The sequence below is a fragment of the Cucurbita pepo genome, chromosome LG09, assembly GCF_002806865.2.
Source record: "Cucurbita pepo subsp. pepo cultivar mu-cu-16 chromosome LG09, ASM280686v2, whole genome shotgun sequence".
Taxonomy (NCBI): Eukaryota; Viridiplantae; Streptophyta; class Magnoliopsida; order Cucurbitales; family Cucurbitaceae; genus Cucurbita; species Cucurbita pepo.
The window spans coordinates 9,836,002-9,860,173 of NC_036646.1; the positions used below are offsets into that span (position 1 = coordinate 9,836,002).

General features: G+C 36.1%; 5 protein-coding genes across 13 annotated transcripts; 2 read left to right on the top strand and 3 right to left on the bottom strand.

Moving 5' to 3' along the window:
• Positions 1–885: 885 nt before the first annotated feature.
• On the top strand, positions 886–3,542 carry LOC111802757 (truncated transcription factor CAULIFLOWER A-like). Of its 3 annotated transcripts, none has more exons than XM_023687246.1 (8): positions 886–1,213; positions 1,653–1,731; positions 1,811–1,875; positions 1,980–2,079; positions 2,185–2,226; positions 2,789–2,830; positions 2,935–3,066; positions 3,155–3,542. In XM_023687246.1, the coding sequence occupies exons 1-8, from the start codon at positions 1,029–1,031 to the stop codon at positions 3,209–3,211; spliced, it is 702 nt and encodes a 233-aa protein (XP_023543014.1). In that variant the 5' UTR covers positions 886–1,028; the 3' UTR covers positions 3,212–3,542. The 3 variants fall into 3 exon arrangements, with proteins under 3 accessions (XP_023543014.1, XP_023543013.1, XP_023543012.1); XM_023687245.1 differs by having other exon boundaries at positions 2,935–3,056; XM_023687244.1 differs by having other exon boundaries at positions 889–1,213; positions 2,935–3,062.
• Positions 3,543–5,439: 1,897 nt separating this feature from the next.
• On the bottom strand, positions 5,440–9,498 carry LOC111801876 (ADP,ATP carrier protein ER-ANT1-like). 2 transcript variants are annotated; one of them, XM_023686081.1, is made up of 5 exons: positions 9,431–9,498; positions 8,224–8,311; positions 6,943–7,218; positions 6,206–6,577; positions 5,440–5,873 (listed from the first exon to the last, which is right to left on the bottom strand). In XM_023686081.1, coding segments are annotated over exons 1-5 (1,050 nt in total). In that variant the 5' UTR covers positions 9,433–9,498; the 3' UTR covers positions 5,440–5,561. The 2 variants fall into 2 exon arrangements, with proteins under 2 accessions (XP_023541849.1, XP_023541848.1); XM_023686080.1 differs by lacking the exons at positions 8,224–8,311; positions 9,431–9,498 and adding an exon at positions 7,319–7,523.
• On the top strand, positions 9,354–9,951 carry LOC111801879 (protein BREAKING OF ASYMMETRY IN THE STOMATAL LINEAGE). The gene is made up of 2 exons (XM_023686086.1): positions 9,354–9,573; positions 9,665–9,951. The coding sequence occupies exons 1-2, from the start codon at positions 9,431–9,433 to the stop codon at positions 9,771–9,773; spliced, it is 252 nt and encodes an 83-aa protein (XP_023541854.1). The 5' UTR covers positions 9,354–9,430; the 3' UTR covers positions 9,774–9,951.
• A 72-nt stretch (positions 9,952–10,023) lies between these two features.
• LOC111801877 (protein MICROTUBULE BINDING PROTEIN 2C-like) lies at positions 10,024–12,529 on the bottom strand. Of its 4 annotated transcripts, XM_023686083.1 has the most exons (6): positions 12,151–12,529; positions 11,635–11,718; positions 11,395–11,398; positions 11,054–11,289; positions 10,657–10,875; positions 10,024–10,431 (listed from the first exon to the last, which is right to left on the bottom strand). In XM_023686083.1, exons 1-6 carry the CDS (start codon positions 12,382–12,384, stop codon positions 10,258–10,260), a joined length of 951 nt encoding a protein of 316 aa, XP_023541851.1. In that variant the 5' UTR covers positions 12,385–12,529; the 3' UTR covers positions 10,024–10,257. The 4 variants fall into 4 exon arrangements, with proteins under 4 accessions (XP_023541851.1, XP_023541850.1, XP_023541852.1 ...); XM_023686082.1 differs by having other exon boundaries at positions 11,054–11,398; XM_023686084.1 differs by lacking the exon at positions 12,151–12,529 and adding an exon at positions 11,850–11,954 and having other exon boundaries at positions 11,054–11,398.
• Positions 12,530–13,302: 773 nt separating this feature from the next.
• Positions 13,303–18,281, bottom strand: LOC111801875 (transcription factor BIM1-like). Of its 3 annotated transcripts, none has more exons than XM_023686078.1 (13): positions 18,077–18,281; positions 17,862–17,941; positions 17,646–17,764; positions 17,427–17,510; positions 16,022–16,411; positions 15,486–15,591; positions 15,245–15,384; positions 15,062–15,170; positions 14,847–14,916; positions 14,665–14,763; positions 14,104–14,531; positions 13,731–13,860; positions 13,303–13,627 (listed from the first exon to the last, which is right to left on the bottom strand). In XM_023686078.1, exons 3-13 carry the CDS (start codon positions 17,680–17,682, stop codon positions 13,529–13,531), a joined length of 1,692 nt encoding a protein of 563 aa, XP_023541846.1. In that variant the 5' UTR covers positions 17,683–17,764; positions 17,862–17,941; positions 18,077–18,281; the 3' UTR covers positions 13,303–13,528. The 3 variants fall into 3 exon arrangements, with proteins under 3 accessions (XP_023541846.1, XP_023541847.1, XP_023541845.1); XM_023686079.1 differs by having other exon boundaries at positions 15,486–15,588; positions 17,862–17,987; XM_023686077.1 differs by having other exon boundaries at positions 17,862–17,987.
• Positions 18,282–24,172: the final 5,891 nt, after the last annotated feature.

Here is a 24,172-nt window from a genome sequence, read left to right on the forward strand (position 1 = left end):
TACTCCCATCTATTTGTTAGATTGATTGATCTCAAATTTGTTATAATGATACTAACAATTTAATATGTAACCACTCAATAAAAACTATTTTTCTAAAATAGAAGAGAGAAAAAAAAAAAAAAAAGTTGTGTGAAAGGAATAAGACTTCAGGTCAGCCCATATTCTAAAATTTGGTCAAACTTGAGGCCCAAGATTAATGAATATGGGCATATGGTTCCCATGTGAGCTGAGAAGGAGATAAAGCCTAGGACCATTTTTTCCTTTTATTATTCTACCAAAAAGCATTGGCTTATTTAATTAATTGATATTTCTTTTATTTATTTATTTAAATAAAATAGAAATGTTTGAATCCGAGAGAATAAGAAAGGTATAAGATAAGTGGGGAAAGAATTAGAGCATAGAATGGGTAGTGCAAGCTTTATGTCAAATAATGGAACCATACCCTTTTTCTTTTTTGTTTTGTTGCAAACATTTTCATTTTAGCTCATAAATATATCAAAATAAGAACACACGCTGTTCTTCATGAATTCATACTCCACTTATTAGTGTAAACTTTTATGTTGGACAAGTATCGATTCAAGAATTAGGGTTAGGGTTAGCAGAAGAGAGTTGATTGATTCATAAATTTACCAAAAACTAAGGCTAATTTAACTTTACTATGGCCCAACCAAGAAAATAATAACAAAAAAGTAATTAATATATGCGAAAAAGAAAAAGAAAAAGAGAAGGGTGTGGCTGAAAATCCCGGATGGTGACGACCAAAACGATACGTCACAGGAAGGGCAATAGCCAATGAGAGCTCGACAACGTTTTAGACGAAACCACTCTGGTTTTGCAAACCCACCCATCTAAAAAATCTGAGCCTATTTTTATTCTCCCTTTCCTTTTTTTTTTGTTTTTTTTTTTCCACAAACGAAGTCCAAACATATTTGAGGTTGGTTTGATGTTGTCTGCGTTGTTATTTTTGATGTGCTGATTCCATTTTTGAAGGAAGGGAATGAAGTGATCTTGGGTTTGTTGGTGGGGAAATGGGACGAGGGCGAGTGCAGTTGAAGAGGATTGAGAACAAGATCAATCGCCAAGTTACTTTCTCTAAAAGAAGGTCCGGTTTGCTGAAGAAAGCCCATGAGATTTCAGTTCTTTGTGATGCCGAAGTTGCTCTTATTGTCTTCTCCACCAAGGGCAAGCTCTTTGAATACTCCACTGATTCATGGTATTTTCCCTTTTCTTTCTTTCAATTTCCCCTCACTTCTTCTACTTCTATGCTTATTTTTTTTGCCTTCAACTTTCAGTACCCATGTTGTTTCTCTGCTTACAACAGTCTTTTAACTTTGTTTTTCAATCGTTGTTTGGATGTGTTTTTCTGTACAACTTAGGTCCCCCTGTCCCTCTTGATGCACTTGTTGTGTCATTGGATGAACCTCAACAACTATCACCAAACTTTAATATATACTATTGTATTGTGGGGGTCTTATGTTTTTTTGTTTTTGTTTTTTTAATGATTCAAGTGTGGGTTTAATGTAATATGCTGTGAATAATGACGCATGCCAATGTAGCAACAGCATCACTTTTGGGTTGATTTCAAATCATGAACACAATTAACTTTTTAAGATTCTAAATGTTAGTGTTAATGAATGTAACATTATGAGCAGCATGGAGAAAATCCTGGAGCGCTATGAAAGGTACTCCTATGCAGAAAGGAGACTTATTGCAAATGATAACCAATCCAATGTACGAACAAAACCCATGATCCCATTACGCAATTTCATTCTAAATTTCAATCAATTATGAAATTGGGCTTTGTTTATAGGGAAATTGGAGTCTTGAACATGCAAAGCTCAAAGCCAGAGTAGAGGTTCTACAGAAAAACCACAGGTTCTAAATCTCTTTCTCCTCTTTTGGATCATTTTTTTTTTCTTTTTTTGTTGTTGTGATTGGAAGTAGCCAAGGCTTAATCCAGAACTTGGTTGAATTTGCAGGCATTTCATGGGGGAAGATCTTGACTCCTTGGCTCTAAAAGAGCTTCAAAATATTGAACAACAACTTGATTCTGCACTCAAACAAATAAGAGCTAGGAAGGTATTTTTCAAGTATTTTAATTGCTATATTTTGAATTCCATTATTTTGTCCAACATTATTGGAATAGGTTTTGCTGACTGCATTCCAAAACCTTCTCTCCTACAGAACCAACTCATGCATGAATCCATTTCAGAGCTTCACAAAAAGGTAATCTTATACTTGCTTTCTTCTCAGCTGTTTTTCTATTTTTTTTTTTTTTTCCAATTTTTGGGCCGATCACAAATTAAAAAAAAAAAAAAAGACAGGTTTATTAAGACATTCTAATAAATGTTTGATATGTGTCCAATAAGCGTCAAAGATATTCGATATGTTGTATCGAATACAAATGCTCTACTCAAACTAGAAGGGTCTCTCCATAGAGATTGAACTCATTTCTTAGAAGTACANTTTTTTTTTTTTTTTTTTTTTTTTTTTTTTTTTTTTTTTTTTTTTTTTTTTTTTTTTTTTACTAGCCTTAATGAGTATGGAGCCAATTTGTGATGAAAGTTGTAGAATTTTAGTCCTACTTGGCACCATGAATTCAAACCAACCTGAATTTGGATCAACAACAAGGAACAAGTTTGAGCTTTTCTCAGTTTTGTGTCCTATATATCACTTGAAGCTTCAAGCTTGAATGTGCATAAATTTGTAGTTAAAATGATGAAGCCAACATGAGAGAGTAGGTGAAAAAGATTTGTATGGGTTAAATTAATTTGCGTTGTTTGATCAGGACAAGGCCCTACAGGAGCAAAACAACATGTTAGCCAAGAAGGTAATGTTTCTTTTACCTTCGTATATGCATATACAACTGTATTGTTAGACAACACAATGATCTACTTCTCTAATCATTTGGTTTCAAAAAATATATATAAATAGATAAAAGAGAAGGAAAAAGCACAAGCTCAAAATCCACCATCCGAGCAGCAGCAGCAACAGGAGTATAGCCATGGCGTTTCCCCGCTTCTCCTACCTCAGCCATTCCCATCTCTTGCCATGACCACGACGTTGGTATCTTAATTATAGAATGACTTTCTAAGTGATTAAAAAATGACTTTTAGTTGATTTTATCAAATGACATAATAATAATATGATGCAGTTGCCAGTACCCATCCCACAGCTCGAGAGACAAAGACGTGGCTGCCAACTACGATAGATCGGCAGCCCTCCTGCCGCCGTGGATGCTCGGGCACCACCTTGGTGACTAACATGATACACACATATATGATATGATAAAAGACGTATAATTGTAAAGCCCTGTATGTAAGATATGATATGGTAGCAGTAGAACCTAATTGTTCAGGTGTATGAAGCCTTTGGATTGGATCCTTTTGAAAGTTGTAGGTTTTAGTAAGCTATAATTAAGAAAAGAGTATAATGGGAAAGAAGCATGCAGGCTTTTTGGCTCCAAAATGAGACATTATGACTGTATATACATCTGTAACTCTGCCACTTCTATTATAATAAACAAAAACAAGCTTATTACATTTCTCCTTCTCCATATGTTCAGTAAATATATGTTCAGTAAATAAACAACCTTGGATACTTCCATTTACATGCCATTTTCTAATCATTTTTCATATTATTGACACTTTTTTTTTCCTATTTGAAACGAAGGTCATAGGATCATTCGAAAAAGTTTTTTCTCGTATTAGTCTCTTAATAAATTCACTAAACATTGTACTCAGAGTAAAATAAGAAATAAAAAAACATGTAGTCATGTCTATAAGACCTCACAATCTGTAGAAGACCTATAAAAAAACATGTAGTCATGTCTATAAGACCTCACAATCTGTAGAAGACCTAACGAGACATTTAAATCTTTTTGTAAACAAACTAAGTTACATTCAATATTTTTCAACCATGATGAGGAATTCACCCTGTTCAAATTTGATGAATTTGACACATATATTTAGTAAAAAAAGAAACTTAAATACTTTTGTTTAGTTAATAACTAACCTTAAATACTTTCATTTTTGGGCCATTTTCAAGTCATTTTCCATAGGTGTACCAGTGTCACTTTTTTTTTTCCATTTGTAACATGGGTCATAGGGTCGTACAAAATTGACTCGTTTTCGGGCCATTTTTGAGTCAATTTCCATAGGTGTTAGCATTGACACCTTTTGTCCTCTTTGTGATGAGGGTCATTTAACTCGTTCAGAAAAGTTGTTTTCTCGTTTTAGTATCATACCAAATCTACTAAAGATTGTTCTACGTGTAAATAAGGAAGAAAAAAAACATGTACTCATGTCTCTAAGACCTCACAACTTGAACCCTCTCGAGAAGACCTTAATGGAGACACTTAAATCTTTATGTGAAAAAACTAAGTTTCTTTCAATATTTTTCAACGAAATTCTAAGGAACGTTCAAATTTGATAAATTTGACACATACATTTAATAAAAAAACTGAACTTAAAAACTTTGATTTTCGGGCCATTTTCTTGTCATTTTCCATAGGTCGCATTGCCACCTTTTTTTCCTATTTGAGACGAAGGTCATTAACTCGCTCATAAAAGTTGTTTTCTTGTTTTAGTATCATACCAAATTCACTAAAAAAATTTCTAAGCGTAAAATAATGAGGAAAAAAAAATGTAGTCATGTATATAAAACCACACAATTTGAACCCTCTTGAGAAGATCCTAATAGAAACACTTAAATCACAATCGAGTCACTTAAATTATTATGTGAAAAAAGTAAGTTACTTTCAATATTTTTGAACGAAATTATAAGTAACGTTCAAGTATTATGAAATTTACACATGCTTAGTAAACAAACCTACCTCAAATACTTTCTTTTTTCAGGCCATATTCAAGTAATTTTACATAGGTATATCATTGACACTTTTTTTAATTTTTGAAACGAGGGTCATGGGGTCGTTTAGAAAAGTTGTTTCCTTGTTTTAGTCTCTTACTAAATTCGTTAAAGATGGACTAAGAGTAAAATAATGTAGGAAAAAAAAAAACATGGAGTCCTATGTATAAGACCATACAATCTAAACCTTCTCGAAAAGACCCTAATGGAGACACTTAAATCATCTAAGTTACTTTCAATATTTTTCAACGAAATGGTAAGGAATGTAAAAAAAAACCAACCATAAATACTCTCATTTTCGGGCCATTTTCATGTGATTTTCCCTCATGCTCTTCATACCCATCCATCACACCATCTCTTCATATTCTCAAGAGTTTAAAGTTTGGAGGTGAGAATTTGTGCGAGAATCGAGAATAACTGCTTAGGTCGAGCGAGGGTGGGGTATTGCATTCAGAACTCATGTTGCACCATAAAAAATTGGCCACTAACTTAATTTATGGTGCTTCTAGCTTTATTGTTCGACCAATACAGAATCGTTCATTACGCTTCAACCATAAAAAAGAAGAATAGAAACTGAAACACAAACTGTAAAATACTTCCATTTGCAATTATATAACAACCAACAAATGTAGATGTATTTGGATTATACAGTACAGTATACACAAACAATGAAAAGTTGTGTGTACCATTTTCGATCATTTTGGGGCTATTTGAGGTTCCCCAAAGGAGTAACCGTGTCTACACGCAACTTCGTGCAGTTGATCATAACCAGCAAGAACACCAGCCCCTGCAATACCAGCAAGCATATTGGCACTGACTCCTCGAAAAAGAGAAGGAAAACCCTCGAGGCGAATGATCTCTGAGAACGCATGAAGACCGCTACGGTACTTCAAGGTTTGTCCAGAGGTAAGCATCATTCTTCGTCGCAGTGTGTCGAAAGGATATGCACATAACCCAGAACAGGTGGTGATGCTCCACCCCAATAAGAAACTAGCAACGAAGTTACCCTTCATAAAACAATAAATCACAAAGTTTCAAGGACTTTGAAGGAATATCCATGCTTATGGCAAGAACATATTGTATTTCTCAAAGAAGCAGGTCCCAAGACTATCATTTGAATACTACCAATTATTAAACATGATCAAACAAATTGGTTGGAGATATCGTTGAAAGTAATAAACAAGTATTTCAACTTTATGAAGAATATTTCAGTTGCTGCCTTTCTCATATAGATGGTGCCAAATGTTGTGTTGTATGTTAAGCATGGAGCCTAAATCTTATAGTAAAAGGTTTATGATACAAGTTGAATGTGTACCTTTCAAACTTGATAGATATTTACCTCAAAATTTCCAACCAAAACCAGAGGCTTCAAGGTGTCGTAAATCCCAAAATACATGCCTCTGTACAGCGTAATCCCCACAATCGAAACGCTAAATCCTCGGTATAGACCAACAATCCCATCAGTAGACAAGGTTTTCGTGTAGACATCGAGCAGCCCTTTAAACTGGGGCACCCTCTTACTGCCACAGTCCTTTGCATCTGTGCCTAGTCGAGTACGTGCATAATCCAAATGATACAGAAACAAAGATGTAGATGCTCCTGCAGCACTTCCTGAAGCAACATTTCCGGCAAACCACTTCATGTATCCATCCTTCTCTTTTGAGCGCCCAAGTTTGGTTTTGAAGTAACCTTTGAACGCAAAGTTGAAAGCCTATGGATTCAAATTCTCTTCTCTAAAAACATTTGGAGATTGTAACATAAATTTAAAGCTTTGGTTACTCAAAAAACAAATAAACTGAGAGTTCTAACATAGAGTCAAATAATTCTCAATCAGTTCATAAGAATCAAGAATATCTCTGAACTGTCATCCATTAGAATGTATCAGTGCTCCCAAATTCATGATTTCACCCAAATGCTAATTCAACAGCTAGTTCCATTAAAAGGGGAAAAAAAGAGTTTTGAATCCAACACACAATCGCATACCACATTGTTTATGAGCAGGAAGGAATATTCAGAGGCAAACCCACATCAGTTTAATCAAGCAAAATCAAAAGTTAAGGACAAAAAGTAGAAGACCTGAGTTGGGAAATATCGAATAACGTTGGCCTGATTTCCCCTCCAAAGCGACAATATCCCTTCTTCTTTCAAAACTCTTCTGAAACAATCATGAATGCCCAGATATGGGTTCTTGAGATGACCTCTCTTTAACAACTCCCCCTGATTCTGCAACAAAAGCTTGACCCTTTCAATGGGTGCGGCTGCAGTTTTGGCCACAATCGCGGCAACCCCACCCATCGCAAAATCAGCCGAAAATTTCTCGGATATTGTCGCCATTACTCTCTCCTTCTCTTGCTGCAGAAGTTATTGAAAGAAAACGTTTAATCCCTATACGGAAAAAAGAAGGAAAGCAGCCCAGAAACCATGCAACAGCTAATTTGTTGTAAAGACATACACGATTGTGAAGTGGACAAACGGGGTTGATGAGAAACAAATATTGAGAGAGGGCGACTTCAAACTGAATAGAAGAAGATGGAGGCTGCGGATTAATTTTTTTGAAAACAAACGATTCCTTTTCGTCCGTTCTTCCTCCCCACGGGGGCGATGTAAATCTCATTCAAAAAAGGGGGGAAAGAAGCCATTTTTATGTAGGATTATCGTTCAAATAAATGTATGGTACAGATTCCATTCTTTTTCTATCCTTTCATTCAGAATAAAGGCTTAAAAAATCTAATAAAAGTAGTTGGTTGGTTGAATATTGTTTACAAACATATTCATATTCTTTCTCAATTAATTAAACGCGAGTCAAATACGTCAACTTTTCGTTCAGTATTATTCGTTTTCCTAAAAAAACAAAAAGCTAAAAAAAAGAAACTTCTACGTCTCCGCCGATTTACATGAACATTCTTGTAATTGGACGATTTTCGATGAAGAATCCCAAGAGTTCGAAGTGAATTGGGTGTTTAATCGGATTTGCTATTCAAAAAGTTGAAACCCCGTTGATTTTTTTTCTGCTCCAAAATGGCTACCAATCTGGTTGCTGCTCTAATCGCCGTCATTGCACTCCAAAACAACTCAATGGGTAGCGCTGCACTTCAAAACATCATAAATTCCGCCGAAACTTTCTCCTTCTACGGTAAAAAAGAGGAAACAAAACACAACCCATGCCCATAATCCATTAATACATGGTTTGTGTTTTTTAAAAATTTAAAATTTGAAATGCCTTAGTTTTGTGCAATAATTGTGGGCGGTTTTATTATGCATTGCAGTTACGTCTTTAATTTTCATTATTGTCATCAATCATCCATCAAATAAAACAACTAAGCCTGAACAAATCAAGTATATAATGTCTATCCAAACCTGCCTGCATTGTTCTTTTGAAGCTTCCTCTGTCGAATAGCACCACACAAAGTCGAGTTTCAAAGGGATCATGTCATCCATCTCCGCCCTACAACCAACAAGGTAACACAAATGGAATTGAATTAGTGAAGGTAACTGATATATACATTGTTCTGTACCTGAATTAGCATTTCAATGGTCTTATTCTTCTCTGATGTTTGGATGATTTTGTGTTTTTTCTACGTCTCCCATTGCTAGATCACATGCCACTCACAACCATTTCTTTCATAAAAACGAAAGGAATTACCTTTAGAATAATCTTGATTTAGAAACCTAACTACGGATTCAGCAATATAGTTTTGAAAATGTTGTTCATTTACCAACATATTTAACTGACAAAGTTCTCCATGTTTAGGAACACAACTGACTCACTCGTCCCTCATTATTAGTAACTTCCCCTAGTAATGGTGTCTTTTTCAAATTCAAAGATTAGTTTCTTTCTCTCTCAGAAATTCTGTTTTAGAATAGAAGAGTTTGGTTTGTTTTGTTAACAGTGAAGTTTCTTCTTCTACAGATAAGGAACCAGACTCATATTTCACTTCAACCCCAACCACAATGCCAATAAGAGCCATGGTTTTTGACAGAAAGAGTATTGCCTCAATAGCTAAAAGTAATAGCAAGAAGATGTCGAGGCAAAGAAAGGGAAAGATGGAGCATTCTGAAGATTCTGCTGCTGTTGTTGCTGTCAAAAACAAGATGACTGATGATTCGAGTTGGGCACAATGTGAAGATGAAGACTACATTGTCTTCTGTTTCAGAGAAGATGGAGCATTTGATGTTATAAAGAATCGGAATTCAGATGCTTCCAATTACATTGATTTGGTTTCAGCAACTTCAAGACCAGTTAGTCGGAAGGTTTATATACAACCTCGTGTTTTATTGTCTATCATATGATTGATTCTATATGAATGATAAAGAAATCACTCTCTGTCTCTCTAAACAGCTTAATTATGGTGAACATGATAAAGCAGTCAAGAGATGCAATAATGAAAAGAAGATAAATGGAGGTACACCTGATACTTACTCCACAAAAGATGGAGATCACATTATATCACCTCAAAAGGTACGAATCATTACCATTTATGCGCACATCAGAAATCAATACAGGTTCATAATATTCTGTGTTGAGTTGTAGGATGAGGAGGGAGAAAAAGTGGAGGATACTTACATGGATAAAGAATCAGGTATGGGTAAGAACAGAATGGGAAATCACAAAGAGGTGATCAATGGCGATCCGATCGTGGCAGTGCCGACTGAATCAAGCGACTCTAACCATTCAGATGTCAGCAATGGCTCCTTCGCCTTTCCTGTGTAAGCACCCCCTAATGATATAAAAGAAAGAGATGGGAAAATGTTATTAAGATGATACATGAATGCTAATTCTATGTGAGATGTGATGCAGGCTAGGATTGGAGTGGAGTGGAAGTCCTGTGCAAATGCCAAAATCAGAAGGCTTGCAGCTTAGAAAGCACAAGGCACGGTGTGTAGGATTCCAGTGTTGTAAATTCTGAAACACAAACTCAAATTAGGATTTCATTTATACATGTATCTTGTGTTAGACGACCCTTATAGGGGCATGGAATTCAATATCACTTCCGTTTTTGGTCAATCTATCAAGTTTTCTTTTATTTTCAACATTCTGAAATATGAGAAAACATAACCGAGGACTTTACAAATCCTGTTAGTCAGAATATACCATCCCAACCCATTCATTAATCATATTATTTAAACTTCCTCAAAAAAATGAGAGAGATGCTAAAAGATTGAAGAACATGGGAGTTGTCGCCCTAGTGCATTACCATTAAACACAGATATGGGGAAGGTTACATACATCATACATACAAAATGAAACAAATGTTCCCTTTTTCATATTCCACAAATTATCACAAATAAATAACTTGAGTAACCCCCCATGGAGAACACCATATGAATGTTGAAATGCCAATTGATACCATTTGAATGCTGAATGCAGCGAGCGCGATTGACTTGATCATTCTAATAAACGTCTGAAACTTTAGTCCTGAAAACGAATGACTGAAGACATGATCTTGCAGTTGCAGCAGCAGCAATAGATTCTTCATCTTGCCTTGCCTTTGCAGCAGCAACAGCAGCTACATAAGCTTGGCTTGCTTCTTCCATTTTCTGCATTTCCAGGTCGTCCATATCATCCTGCAGGACAAAAGAAATAGCTTCCGTTGTTCAAGGCCAACAATGAGGAGCAAACACTGAAGAGTTTAAAAGAAACAGTATGGTATTCCAGAGCACAGAAAGAATAAGCATGATAATTTTTCCAATAAATAAAACGTACGGCTGATTGTGTCACAACTTGTACTGTAATCATAAAACAGACTGTTACAAACTCATATATAGAAAAGCATATCATAATGTGCTTACAATATAAGGGCAGCTCTCCGGGAGATGCAACGAAAGACTATAATCCTCCGTGCCTTCATTGCAATCATTCTTCGTCAAGCCCTCAAGTAACAGCATAAACGATGAAACGTCTCCTTGCGAGGACATTAGCTCTTCTTGAAGTTCTTCTATTTTTGAATTCGATGTCATTACCTCCCATTGCATCTTCTCCAAGGCAGCTTGCTTATCAGCAAGCTTAATCTACATATAGTGTAATGATTTAAACAGCTGTTAGCCATCCATCTTCGGAACATAACCAGAATATTTACAAACAGAAAACTGCAAAAGGGATTCATCAATCAACTTGCTTACTTATGATACCTATATTTGACCTCAACAAAACAAACCCATCTAAAAGAAAATGCAATTTTATAGGAACCTTTGCATCTGAAAGTTGGGAATGAATAGACTTTATCCTAGAATCCTTCTCTACAGACTGGAGATTCAAAGCATCAAGCTTTGCATAAACACTGTTCATCTGGTCATTTGACATCTCTGCTGATTTTAGAAGTTCATCCTTTTCAAGCAATTTCTTTTGCAGATCCTCCAATTGTTCTCTCAATGTGGTTAGCTCTTCGTTGTCTCTTTCAGAGACCAATGAACTTGAGGACAACACTGCAAAGGCATCATCATCTGGATTATTATCAACGTCGCGACCTTGGTCCTTGTTGCCATGATCTTTTTTATTCTTGGTCGGAACAGAATGGCCAATATTCCTACCTTTCTGTTCAATTTTCAAAATACACACAGAAGGAGTTTAAAAATCATCGAATAAGGAAAACAAAATGACAATAGGCTTAGCAACAAAATGAGAAGAAATTGGAAAGTCATGGAGCTCTGCGGTTAAATTAACAGAATATGACACAAATAATTCAGTAAACTCCTACCCCTTGAATTCCTAAAATCAGAGAATAAGTGTATAGAAGAAGACCGAATCACGTAAGAGTAAAAAATACTAACTTTCCTGTGCAATGATTCTCTAGAAGGCGTCTTCGTGTAAATCATGGAACCCCGCTTCGAGAATGAACTGCTCGCTTTCCGATCCTAAACCAAAACAAAAACCCATAATCAACAAAAATAAATAAATAAATAAAAATAAAAGAGAGAGAGAGAGAGAGACGGAACGAAGAACTTCGAAATTGACAAGAAATCACAAAACAACACGACCGAATTACGTTTTCAACCATGACGACGCCTTCCCCAAACACAGAAATATGGAGTGGGTGAATTAATTTCTTTCCTAACAATCCCCCGGTTCCCATTTCTGAAAATAAACAACTCCAGCCTTTCGCACCCCGTGAGTAGAATTTATACAAACCTAAAAATAGTACGATTTCAAAATCAAATTTCCGTCGATCACGAGACTCGGGAAACTACCCCGCAGCCCCCTGTAGTGCCACCATAACAAAATTCAGACAAACCCCATCATTCCCCTGCATCTAAACAGTGAAAGAGAGTTCAAAATAGAGGAATTACAATGAGAGACTGAACGAGAGGCACCATCTCGACGAGATTGTTGTAGAGTTCGCGATCAACATTTCCATTAGCGCCACCAGCAGTAGTTGCCGAAGTTGAAATCGATGCACTGGAGAGTGAAGAGAGACTGAGGAGCGGAGTCGGGGACGAGTTGTGGTCGCCGGAAAGCCATGATTGATTATCGGCGAAAGCATTGTTATCTTGCAAATCGACGAAATGTTGGGGCTCAAACATGATTTGAGAAGACGAAATCTAGAGTAATAAGGAAGGATTTTGAGAGAAACGAGAGGCCTCTGTAAGTTCCAAACCGGAAAGGAAAGCAAGAGAGTAAAGAAGGAAAAGAAATTGGACGGTGAGAGTCGTTGGGCTCGAGTTTTGAAATTCATTTTCTTCAGGTTCATCAACGTAATATCAAGAGAAATTCCTTTTACCAAAATACCCCCCGACTTTTTCTTAACCACGGCGATACCCTCTCTTTTTTTCAATTTAATTATTATGTTTAAATGAATTTTAATAATTAGAAGATAAAATTTCCTACTGGATCCTCCAAACTTCAAATAAATAAATAAATGAAGACAAGTATTTGATTTGACCATTCTAAAATGATAAAATTTAAATGTATAAATTAAAGATAAAATAATATATTAAGTTAAATGTTTATTTTAATAATTATTTAAATATTTGTTTAACTGAAAGGATTAGTGCAAAAGAAGGGGAAATGAAATTTGTAGATCCTCTTTTGGTTTTTTAACCCATTGATCAATTTACCTCTCTATGTAATAATTAAATTACTTTCTATTAAATCCAATAATTTTTTTTTAATAACTTTAATTACTTTAATTTCAACAAGAATCAAATGATGAGTAGCATAGTTTTGATCACAAAGGAAACTAGGGGAAAGGTAGGGGAAAGGTCGTTTTAAATCAACTGGTGAAATAGATCGCATCAACCGATCAAGTACATCACATGTTCTTATATCCACCCATGGAATAATTAATCATTCATTGAATTTTATGAAGTTTTTACGACCTCACTAATCGAGCTTTCTGTAGAGTAGAGATTTGAACCATTAAGTCATAGAAACCTAACAAGAGCAAAAGCACATGGCCACCGAAGCTGTCAAAGGTTGAGTTCTAATAGTCGGAGATACGATGAGCACAGAAGAAGTGGCTGCCCATACAATATTTTGTTCTCATAATTACACATCATATACTAAAAAAAACAAAGAAATGAACTACCATAATGTACAATCAATCTTGGGCCATATGCATAGAGTCCCAAATAATTATAGAGGCAACAAAGCCCTCGTGGGACGTAAAAATGAAATGATGTTATAATAAAATGAATCGACTGGAGCATACTCGTTATATCATCTCTTTTATGTCTTTTGCTTCTTGCTGATGGCCTGCTCCAAGTCCTCTGCCGCTGCACCTCTGGTACCAAGGATCCCTCTCTCACTTGGGCGAGACGAATCATCCTATGAAACAATAGAGCCAGAAAAAGAGAAAACGGGGGGAATTGGATTTGATGCAACTAGGAAAAGGACGTTCATTATATAGAGTAATGCAATTCTAGTTTACCACAATAGCAGGCCTGGTGACAGTTTCTCTATAATTTGTCCTCTTTCCAAGCTCTATTTGTACAGCGATGCTGGCCTGTGACATATCCACTCCAGAACGCTGTAGCGCTTGTGTGAGAATTTTTAGTAACCTGCTCATCAACAAACCATATCTAATGTCGCTCATTCATGAATCAAACATCAAATTCATACCAATACTATTATTAGCCTCTACCCACAATTAACTTTGCTACAAGAAGAGCTACCTACTAATACTATAATGTCAATCAGTCTTGAAGACCACTGAATTTATTGTTGATTGGATGCAAGACTCAATATCATGAATATCAAAATGTACGACACTAAACAAGGAAATGGAATACGAATACACTCACCCTTGAGAATATGCACTCGAGATGCTAATTCTACCACCTTCAATGCTCTGCTCTGGTTCTTTCAGATTATTACCACCGGCAGCAATATCAGTATTAAACGATCTCATCTCACATGGTTTGTTGTCTGCATTATATGCCATTTGAGATTGGAGTTCAGTTCTTTCACCTTCACTTATGACAGGTGTGTAATTGCGAGGCTGCAACATTTGATAAGATGTAGTTTTGTTGGCTGTTCCAGGATGATGATCTGCTTCTCTGAAGGCGGTGGATGTACTAACTTCAGATTCTACTGGGTTGTGCGAGCACCGAGGAAATGCAGGGGAGTGAGACATACTTTTCTCGTTGGACCCAGAAAATAGAAACACAGGGCCTCTCTTTGCTACTTGAGATTGATCAATGTAACATTGTGCTGGATTGCAATTGTTTCTCTGCACAACAGAGGATCAGTCGGTTTCCTGATTAGGTAAGTATCAATCAAGTTTAGTGGAACAAGAACAAAAGATCAAAAGTGTTACATAGTTTACATAATTGATGGAGATAAAGTTTGCATTTAGTATTTACAACGGGGATTAATTTCGCTGGTTCACGGTACCATCCTTGCGGTGGTGAGCTTTCATACTTGCGAACCTTTTCTTGTAAAAACTGAATGTACTCGATAACCTGGAAACATGTCCAGAAATCAATCTATTACACACCATAAGCAAAAGAGAAGTAAAATATCAACTAGTGACATGCATCTTTACCCCTAACAAAAATGATGCCTTGTCTCTCTTCTGATCACTACGAGGAATAATCTCTCTCAACTTCTGAAACCTGCATTAATTTTCCAACTTTATCACAAATGAAAAAACTTAGAGATTGACTGTTCAACTCATTGCTTTCTATAAGGAAATATAAACACATGTTTTTGAAAAGGTAAAGTCTGCTACTAAAATAACATATATCGGGGGAATCCTGCCTGTCATTAATTTTGCTCCTTCGGCGCTGTTCTGTTACAGAATGTTTGGATCTCGGCGTGTTAGCCTTCTGATCAGAGCATTTTCCACCAATATTCATCCTCAATTCACCTGTAAGTACAGAAAACTGTCCCGATAAAGAAATCTGCGGGAATAAAGAACAGAACATCATGAAGGAAATGAACCTTTATAGGCAGTGGATGGCGATGATTCCTTCTTAATAACAAATGCTTTGCCGTCATCTAGTTCCTCTTCCTCAGAGGAAACCTTGACTACGGACTTCAACATCTCACCAAAACTCCGGTTCTGCTGGCCTGAAGGCGGCCTGCCCGTAAATTTGCAGGTAGCCCATTCTCAATAGTTATACACGGAAATCGAAACAATAATGTAGACGTTTTGAAGGGTAAAAAAGGAGATGTGACTGACTGGGACGAAGCGAGAGAGTTGAAACTGTTGCGATGGTTGCTTGATGATGATTGTGTTGGCCGCTCCGTTGAAACGGTCCATTGCTCAACCTTCGCCGGTGGTTCTGCTGGAAAGAACAGACGATTCATTGAATGAGAAGGAACGTAATAGCAAGGCTCAAATGTAAGGGGAAAATATGAGGAAATACCAGAACTCCGTATTAGAATTTTTATACATGCAAGCAAAACAACTAAAAAGTTGATATAGATGGTTGATAAGAGAATGCACACATATACACGCGCACACGTTTCGTTGTTTTGTCCTCAACATCTCGAGTTTTGTGGCAAATAATAATATTCGGTCATGAGTTCTTTCGGACTATTTTAACCACAAGAAAAGGCCACGTGAAGAAGTCAGTACAGACCCCACCAACATTAGAAAGTCGATGAAACTCTGTTGACCGACTTGAAGACAAAAATTATTCCTTTATGGCGTGTTGGCTAGCCGTCTATGAACAATAATTAGAACTGAAAAGCTTGTAAAGATAAAAACTTTACCCCTTAAACCGGCCTTTTCACCTAAATTCTCCTTCCTTGTCTTTCCCTTTTTAACTGCAGATTCCTCCCACAACGTGAAACCACTTCCAGACAAAGAGCTACAACGGGAGTTGTCGTCACTTTTGTCAGTACTACTCGCCTGGGCGGCTGAAAATACCGATCCTTCTGGCTTTGGAACCCCCCTCTGGTTGAAATAAGAAATGTGGCTTATATTGTAAGTCCCAATTCCACCTGGTAAAACACACTCGACAGGAGAATTATGTGCTGCAGTTGCCAGCGGTGGCTCAGCTCGTTCCGCAGTGGACACACTAATTGTCTTCTCTTCCTTGGCACATGACTTTCCAACCCGTTCCAACGGCCGGAGAAAATCATGCGTCTTAAGATATCCTCCTGTTCTCACAAAAATAGAAAAGATATTGGCTTCTGAGCNAAAAAAAAAAAAAAAAAAAAAAAAAAAAAAAAAAAAAAAAAAAAAAAAAAAAAAAGAGAGAGAGAGAGAGACATTTGAAATCCCTGTGTTTTAATTTTCTATAATTTTCCATTCGGGGGTGTTGAATAAAAACATAAATCCACTAATATGACAATAATTGCCACAAAGAATTGGAAAAACAACTGTCTCCAAAAACAAGAACAAGCTGAATGCAAATATTTGAAAGTCCCCATTCAAAGAACACTTCATAATGACGATTCCGTAAGAGATACGCATGATGAGTAGCAGTAAATATAAACAGGAGGGAAAACTTTGGACATGCCACTATGTTTTTTAATTCATGAATAGTTCTTTAATTTTGAAAATGACGGTGACTTGGTCTGTAATAAATAAGAATAGTATAAAATTTATATAATTTGTTCTTATAAATTTTAAGATGCATGGGTGGATAACCAGACACAACAACGGGTCCAGAAGAGTATTTTGAAATTGCATCGCTTATCCACAAATGTGCGATATGTCAAGTGAGTTGTGGACACCAGAAGCGGGTCCCGTCCCCATTGAAAAGGAGCACCACCATCAATTTGGTGGGGCTAAGTGGCTACCTGCCGTGCCATTCCTTTTCCTTTTTGGAATTCGGTGACCCTGTTCTGTCATCTATTCTATGCTATTCCACTCTATTGAATTCAGCCCTACTTTTACTTACTTCGTTCCCCAGATCCATGATTTTATTAAAGCTCACGTGTTTCCAAATTCAAACAAAAGTTATTTAACAAATACCAAACACAGAGACATAGCTTTATCACATACAAACAGTACAAACACCCAACGGAATATATACCCTACAAAAAAAATACAGTCCATTCATTTTGGATCTAAACTGTATTTTACATGACTAACAATAGGAACACAGTTGTGGAAATTAAAATTTGAGTTGGATTTTTGTAATATGGAGATTTGATAGAGGAATAGTACCTTGAAGGGACTGCGATGGATGATCTTGTTGGTGGACGGTTGAATGACCATAGAGAGACACAAAGTCGTGCGTTGGTTTCCGTCCTGAAAAAAAGCTTTGAGATTACGGCCACAAATCAACATTCATTTCGTTCGGGAGGGTTTTCAGAACTCTCCCTTCAATTTCCGAAAAAAAAAAAAAATTGAAAAAGAATTGACAGAAGTTTAAATCGAAAATACCTTCGGTCCGGAGACGGGGAGGTTGAGGAAGCTCCATCAGAAATTATAAAATGAAGCCTTCGGTGGATTTCGAATTAAAATCCCTCCAAGGAAGTTGAATCCTCACAAAAATTTAGCAACTACAGATGTCGAAAATCCAAGGAGAAATCAATCACTTGGGGATGGGAGAAGAAGACAGGGGTGGATATGAAGATCAGAAAGGCGCATTCAGCATACCTTCTCAGCAATGGAACTGTCAACTGGAGTAGCACTGTGTAGAATCCTAATTGTTTGTCCAGAAAATCATCCCTGTGATCCTGGAGAAAGCAAGTCCGCAATTGGAGGTACAAGATTAAGAAAAACCTAGAGCAGTAGAAGAAGAACACAAATTGAATAGAAAAGAGAGAAAATGTAAGAAACAAAAGCAGGTGAAGAAACAGAGAGTAGTCTACCATGAATCTCACACAGAATCTGAGAATAAGAGAGTAAATTGTAAAATTGAATAAGCAGAGAAGAGATGGGAAAACGGAGAAGAATCTGCTTCGAATTGCCGCTTAAAAACAAAACGTTCTCTTATATTTGGAGCTGGAGACTGGAGTATCTCTTTTTCTTCTCTGCCCTTTTTAGAAAAACAGAAATAAAATGAAATAATAATAATAATAACTCTGGCACTGAAAGCGCACACACAGGCGTTAGTGGGGGATTCAGCATCTTTATTTATATACTCTCTCTTTCTCCGTCGTTTCGTTTCCATCGCGGGTTTTTATTTTTTATTTCTTTACATTAATGCTCACAAGCTGTAAGCCACAATATTTCAATTTCCACACTAATTTGCACAAGTTTTCTAATATATGCTAAAATAATCAATATAATATATTTAATAATCTTAAAATCATACTTCAGTTGTTTTGTTTATAAAATAATTAAAAAGCTCGCAAGTTGCATCTTAATTGATGCTGCAATTCACATAATTGTTGGATGCTCAACCATATTGATTATAATATAAAAGGAAATAATAAAATGGAGGGTAGCATAAAACATGGACATTCTGAAGCAAGGGATCCATTTAGGGATCAGTTAACAAATAATAATAATAATAATAATAATAAATAATAATAAAACAAAAAAAAAGGTAGCGGCGCAGAATCCGGGAGATGCACCTGATTGTTCCACTCGCTCTGCCTCACGTGCCCAACTCGGCCCCACTTCCATTCTCCTGCCCATACATTCAATCTATGTATATATTTTTATAAAATTTGTTTGAGGAACTATGAAGTGACAGCACCCAACACGGTAGTTTAGTGTGTAGTTCGGTTTCAATGGCACGTGATATGGCAGTTTTGTCACGTGTCCCCATCCCTGTCTGCNCCCCCCCTCCTTCTTTATCCTTACGTGTGTCCCCATCCCCTTCTTTACCCACGTGCTGCCATTCCGATTGGGTTAGGCTTCTGTTCTCTTACCCCAAGCTCCTCACAACACATCGTCTCGACCCTTTGTCACGTGTGGCGTNCCCCCCCACTCTCCCTTCCTTATCCTTACGTGATCCATCCATAATGGTACAACTCAAAATAATACACATATTTGAGGAAACCACCCCAATTCTCACGCAATGCTCTTATATGGCCACGGATGTCTAAAACAACGATGTGTGGTTCTTGCACTTGTTCCACCACCTTTACGTTTACCAGCACCACCGGTTAGGCGTGGATTTATGGGCCACACTCACACTCATTTATGAGAACTGCTTTATGTTTGATTTTGTCAAATTTTGGTAAACTGAATCGGGTTATGGTATACTAGCAGCTGAACCACGTAGATGACAGACACAGCTCCACCTGAATCGGGTTATGGTATACGAGCAAATGTTTTAAAACTAACGTTAAGTTACATGTAACAAATTGAGCTCAACCTTCAAACTTTTAATAAACTTTAGAGTAGATAGATAGTTTTGAAATGTTGGAAAGAAATGAAAAGTAATATTATTTGAAATTAAAAAACAATTTATTAAATATAATTGTACAAATTCCGATAGGAAGTTCCATGTGATGATGTTTGTTAAAGGAGAAACAATAGTTTTGTGATTGTACCGAATCCCAAAGGTAAATAACTATTTACATTCACAATTTATAAGTTTATAAATCTATAATCCGCAATCTAAACTAAACGTGGAGTGTGTGATTAGGTAAAAAGTTAAAATAGAAAGATCCAAAAGTCTTCCGCGGACAAAGTAAACATAAAGAAATGAAATTTGTTATCGAAAAGTGAGAAAGTAAAAAAATAAAAGAAGAGCAGTTGAAATTGAAACTTGGTAAATTACAATTTACAAAGCATTTACCGACAGTGGTATAAGAAAACGTGCTGAGCCAATGTATTTATTATTTTTATTTATTTTGCTTTTTCTATCCATCCGACACCGGCCATTACATTACGACCAATGTGTTTTTTTTGTTAATATAAACCCATTCTATTTTGGTTGGAGTTATTAAGGATAGTTGCCATTCAAGACAAATATCTTATTCTTTACCATAATAAAAATGACAAATATATTTTATTTATTTATTATTATTTCATTTTTAATCCTTTACCATATTTACATTTTTATTAAAAGGCAAATATATTTTATTTATTTATTATTATTTCATTTTTAATGTTGTTTCCATATGGGTTGTTATTTACCATATATTTTGTATTATGTAAATGAATATAAATAGAGAAGTTATATGTAAATGAATATAAATAGAGAAGTTTGGTAACGAGTAAAGGGAAGATTTCAAGAGGGTGTCCCCTTCACAACTCCCGAAATGTAAAGCCTTTCAAATTTGTTCTTCTTCTTATATATATACACATAACAAGCCTCCTTATCTTTTTCAGTTGGCCATGGCGTCTACAATAACAAGCCTCCTTATCATTTTGGTGGCTTTGTTTTACCTTCATTCCATCCAAGATCAAGGTGATTCAACCTCCATTTCTTCATCACTATTTTTCTCTTCTTCTTATATCTTGTTTTTGTAGCATCATTACCTTCTCACGCAAAGTTTATTTTTCTTGTAATGTTTTGTTCATGTGTAGCTGGGGTTGCATACGGAAGAACCTATCCTCCTCTTAAAACCCGGTTTGAAACACAAAAGGCAAGAGAGGTGGTGGATAAACAAGATCTGGGATTCAATCGTTTCTTTCGACAGCATTATCAAAACTTGATTCACAGAAGAAGAAGAGGTTTCAATCATGCTCCACATTTACTTCATACCAAAACATCCACCCTTGTATCTTTTAATGCTGACTATTCTGTCGCTAAACCTCATCCTCCAAAGAATAACTGACACACAGTAACTGTCTCTAATTATTTCATTATTTTGTTCTACTAAACTTGTTGGGAATTTAGAAGAGATAAATAGGTAGCATAGTCATGTTTCAATCGCGAAAGATATATATGGAAGAATGTAGGGGTATTATAATGCTTCCCATATATTCATTCCCATCGCTTAATATTTTGAAGATATCCCTACATTCTAAAATCAAACCCAATGAAACCTGGTTGAAATCAAATCAATTACTACTAATAAGATATTATCTTAAAGATTTAAAATTGTTTGATAGTTTAAAATCTATGATCTGATTCGCTCCATTAAATGTGTATATATATATATATATAGCAATAATTGGATTAAGAACATAGTTTGTCCTTTTGTTGGGCACTCACAAAAGGTGAGCAACGATGCATGTAACCATCTCCATAAATTCCAAAACATGTATACTTTATATATTTTAATGAGGTGATCAAGTGGTTTGGTCTGCTAAGGAATATAACCTTTTCTCTTGTTTTGGAATTGCTTTTTTACAAAACTTTTCCACGCCCCCAACTCCTAAAATTGTAAATCTTGGAGGAAAGACTTGAGGGAGTCATTGTTTATAGGGTATATAGAGTTGGAGATGATGAATCCCCCTGCCTTTTGTTTTGGTACTACCACTCAATTGATATATATGTATATATATAATAGTGGGTTTGGATTTTGCGGTTTAGAAAGATGACTAAGAAAGAAGTGGAGGAAATGAGAGAGCAGCTGCATATGGTAAGCTCTTTATGGCCTGGGATTCTGGAAAAGGGTATTACTCACACCATAAATTAAACTTTATTCAAATTATTGCCTGCACTTTCATCTCTGAAACTTCCAACTTTGCCAACTCTAACGTCCAATATCTAACTAAACTAATCATTTTATTGCCACGCTTTGATAATGCTTGCTCAAAGTTCGTATACTTTCTTACACATCATCGCCTCCATTTTCTCTAAACAATCACTCACACACACACACACACATAACTCTAGCATCTCGTCAACTATAACATGACATGGTTGTTGAGGTCTTCTTTTAACATTGTATCACACCCATGCCCTAAATGTCCTAAATTTAGCTGTGACAATAGGATTCTCAAATATTGAATAAAAAATTGTAAGCTTCGAACGTGTAGTCAAAGTGGCTAAAGTGTCGAATATAGTGTGTTTTGTTCGAGGGGTTCAGAAAAAGGAGTCGAGTCTTGATTGAGGGGAGAATTGTTGAGGATTATTAGGCTAATTTAGGGAATGATCATGGGTTTATAAGTAAAAAATACATATCCATTGCTATGAGCCTTTTAGAATGGTGACCGAGTGTGATTGTGAGATTCCACATCGATTAGATACGCTAATTCTAATTCTTTTATGTCAAAAGTCTACAAAACCCTAAATTCTAATATCATCTAGAACTATTTAAAATATGGTGGAAGAGTGTATACCTAAAAAATAGTTTTAAAAAAGAAAAATATATTATTTAAAAAAGAGATATCGACTGAAAGTAAATCATGGTATGAAAATAAAATAATAATAATAACAATAACACGCTTAGAACCACTTCGTATAAAGCATGTGATAGCTCTATAAATGGTCGCATGGAGGAGCTCCGTCTTGCATTTATATTTCAGTCTAGAACAGGAAACTGATCCTAACTAGAAAGAGAAGAGAGAGAAGATGCGTTGGTTCGAAAATTGCATTAAAGCACGTTGGTTGTGGGAGTTAGAGGATGGAGTAGAAGGTGGCGGCGGAGGGCAATCGGAGGCGGCGGTGGCAGCTGCAGAGATGGTGGAGGAATGGAAGGAGTTGATAGTGGCATTCTGCGTGTCGTCGGCCATAGCCATCGCTACGGTATCCGTGCAGATAGAAAAAAAACTGCCTCGCGTGTTTAACTTTCTATCGCTCACTCTGTTGCTGTGTTTTGGTTTTGTGGCGTTTGGGAAGATGACCAAGTCCCTTTTGAAAAGAGTGTCGCGGATTCTGTACTGTGTGGGCGGGGTTTTGGGGGTCACGGCGTTGTTCATCGCCACTGCAATTCCATATGCCTCATATTTTCAGATCATCATCTTCCTCATTTACTTAATCTTCTGGTTGATGTTCATGTTGGTCGCCCACAAGTCTTCTTCTTCTTCCGTTGCCCTTTGAGATATCAACCTCCCCCACCAAAAACTTTGTTTTGTTCACATACTTCTCTCCCTTCTCCTTCCACGTAAATACTATTAATTCAATCACTGTTGTTGTCGTTGTAGGGAGGAATGAATGAATGAATAATATGGCATGGGATACTCCCCAAACCCCACTTCCTAGTTAGTGATTTGATGGGATGAAATCTTGTTCAACCATTACACTATTGTTATGATTATTATTATTAGGGCAACAAAACAAGCCAAGAACGACACGAGACTAAAGGGAAAGAAAGAAAAATTAAGGGTCTAATCAATCAATTCTTTCTTTATTTTTTTGTCCTAATAAATTTAATCTAAGTCAGAGGAGCAATGCAAGGAATAGAGAGTTTATATTTAATTTAGTTGTATATGATTTAGGTGGAAAAGAAGGTGAAAATGATTGATGTTGAATGAATTAATTAATAAATAGTAAGGCATGGGATAGTCCACAAATCCCACTTCCTAGTTACTGATTCGATGGGATGAAATCTTGTCCAAACATTACATTATTCTTACTACTTCTAATATTATTATTGTTGTCCACATCAAAACAAAACACCCAAATCTCAGAGGATTTCACAATAGATATGTGCTGTTATTATTATTTTTAATTCTATGTAGTGTGTAGCTTTCAACAACATTTTCAACCATTTTCCATAAAATTTATTTTTATAAGAAGATATATTGTCACATGTATAATAGATTTACGATCATTAACCTAATTCTTCAGTGTATGGATATTTAGGTAAGATTCTATATTAGTTGGGGAGGGGAACGAAACATTATTTATAAAAGTGTTAAATCTCTCCCTAACAGACACATTTTAAAAACATTGAGGGAAGCCCGAAAGAAAAATGTCCAAAGAGGACAATATCTGCTAGCGGTAGGAGGCTGAGCCCAAAAGCTTTCGAACTTTGGAGTAAAGAAGTTAGAAAGAGTGTGCACGAGTCTTATTTATATAAGAATGTTGAGTTGGCAAAATGGGCTTTTGAGAGTGCATGCCTCTTTGTTTTTTTATTTTTCTTTTTTAAAATAATATAAATTATAGAATGGTG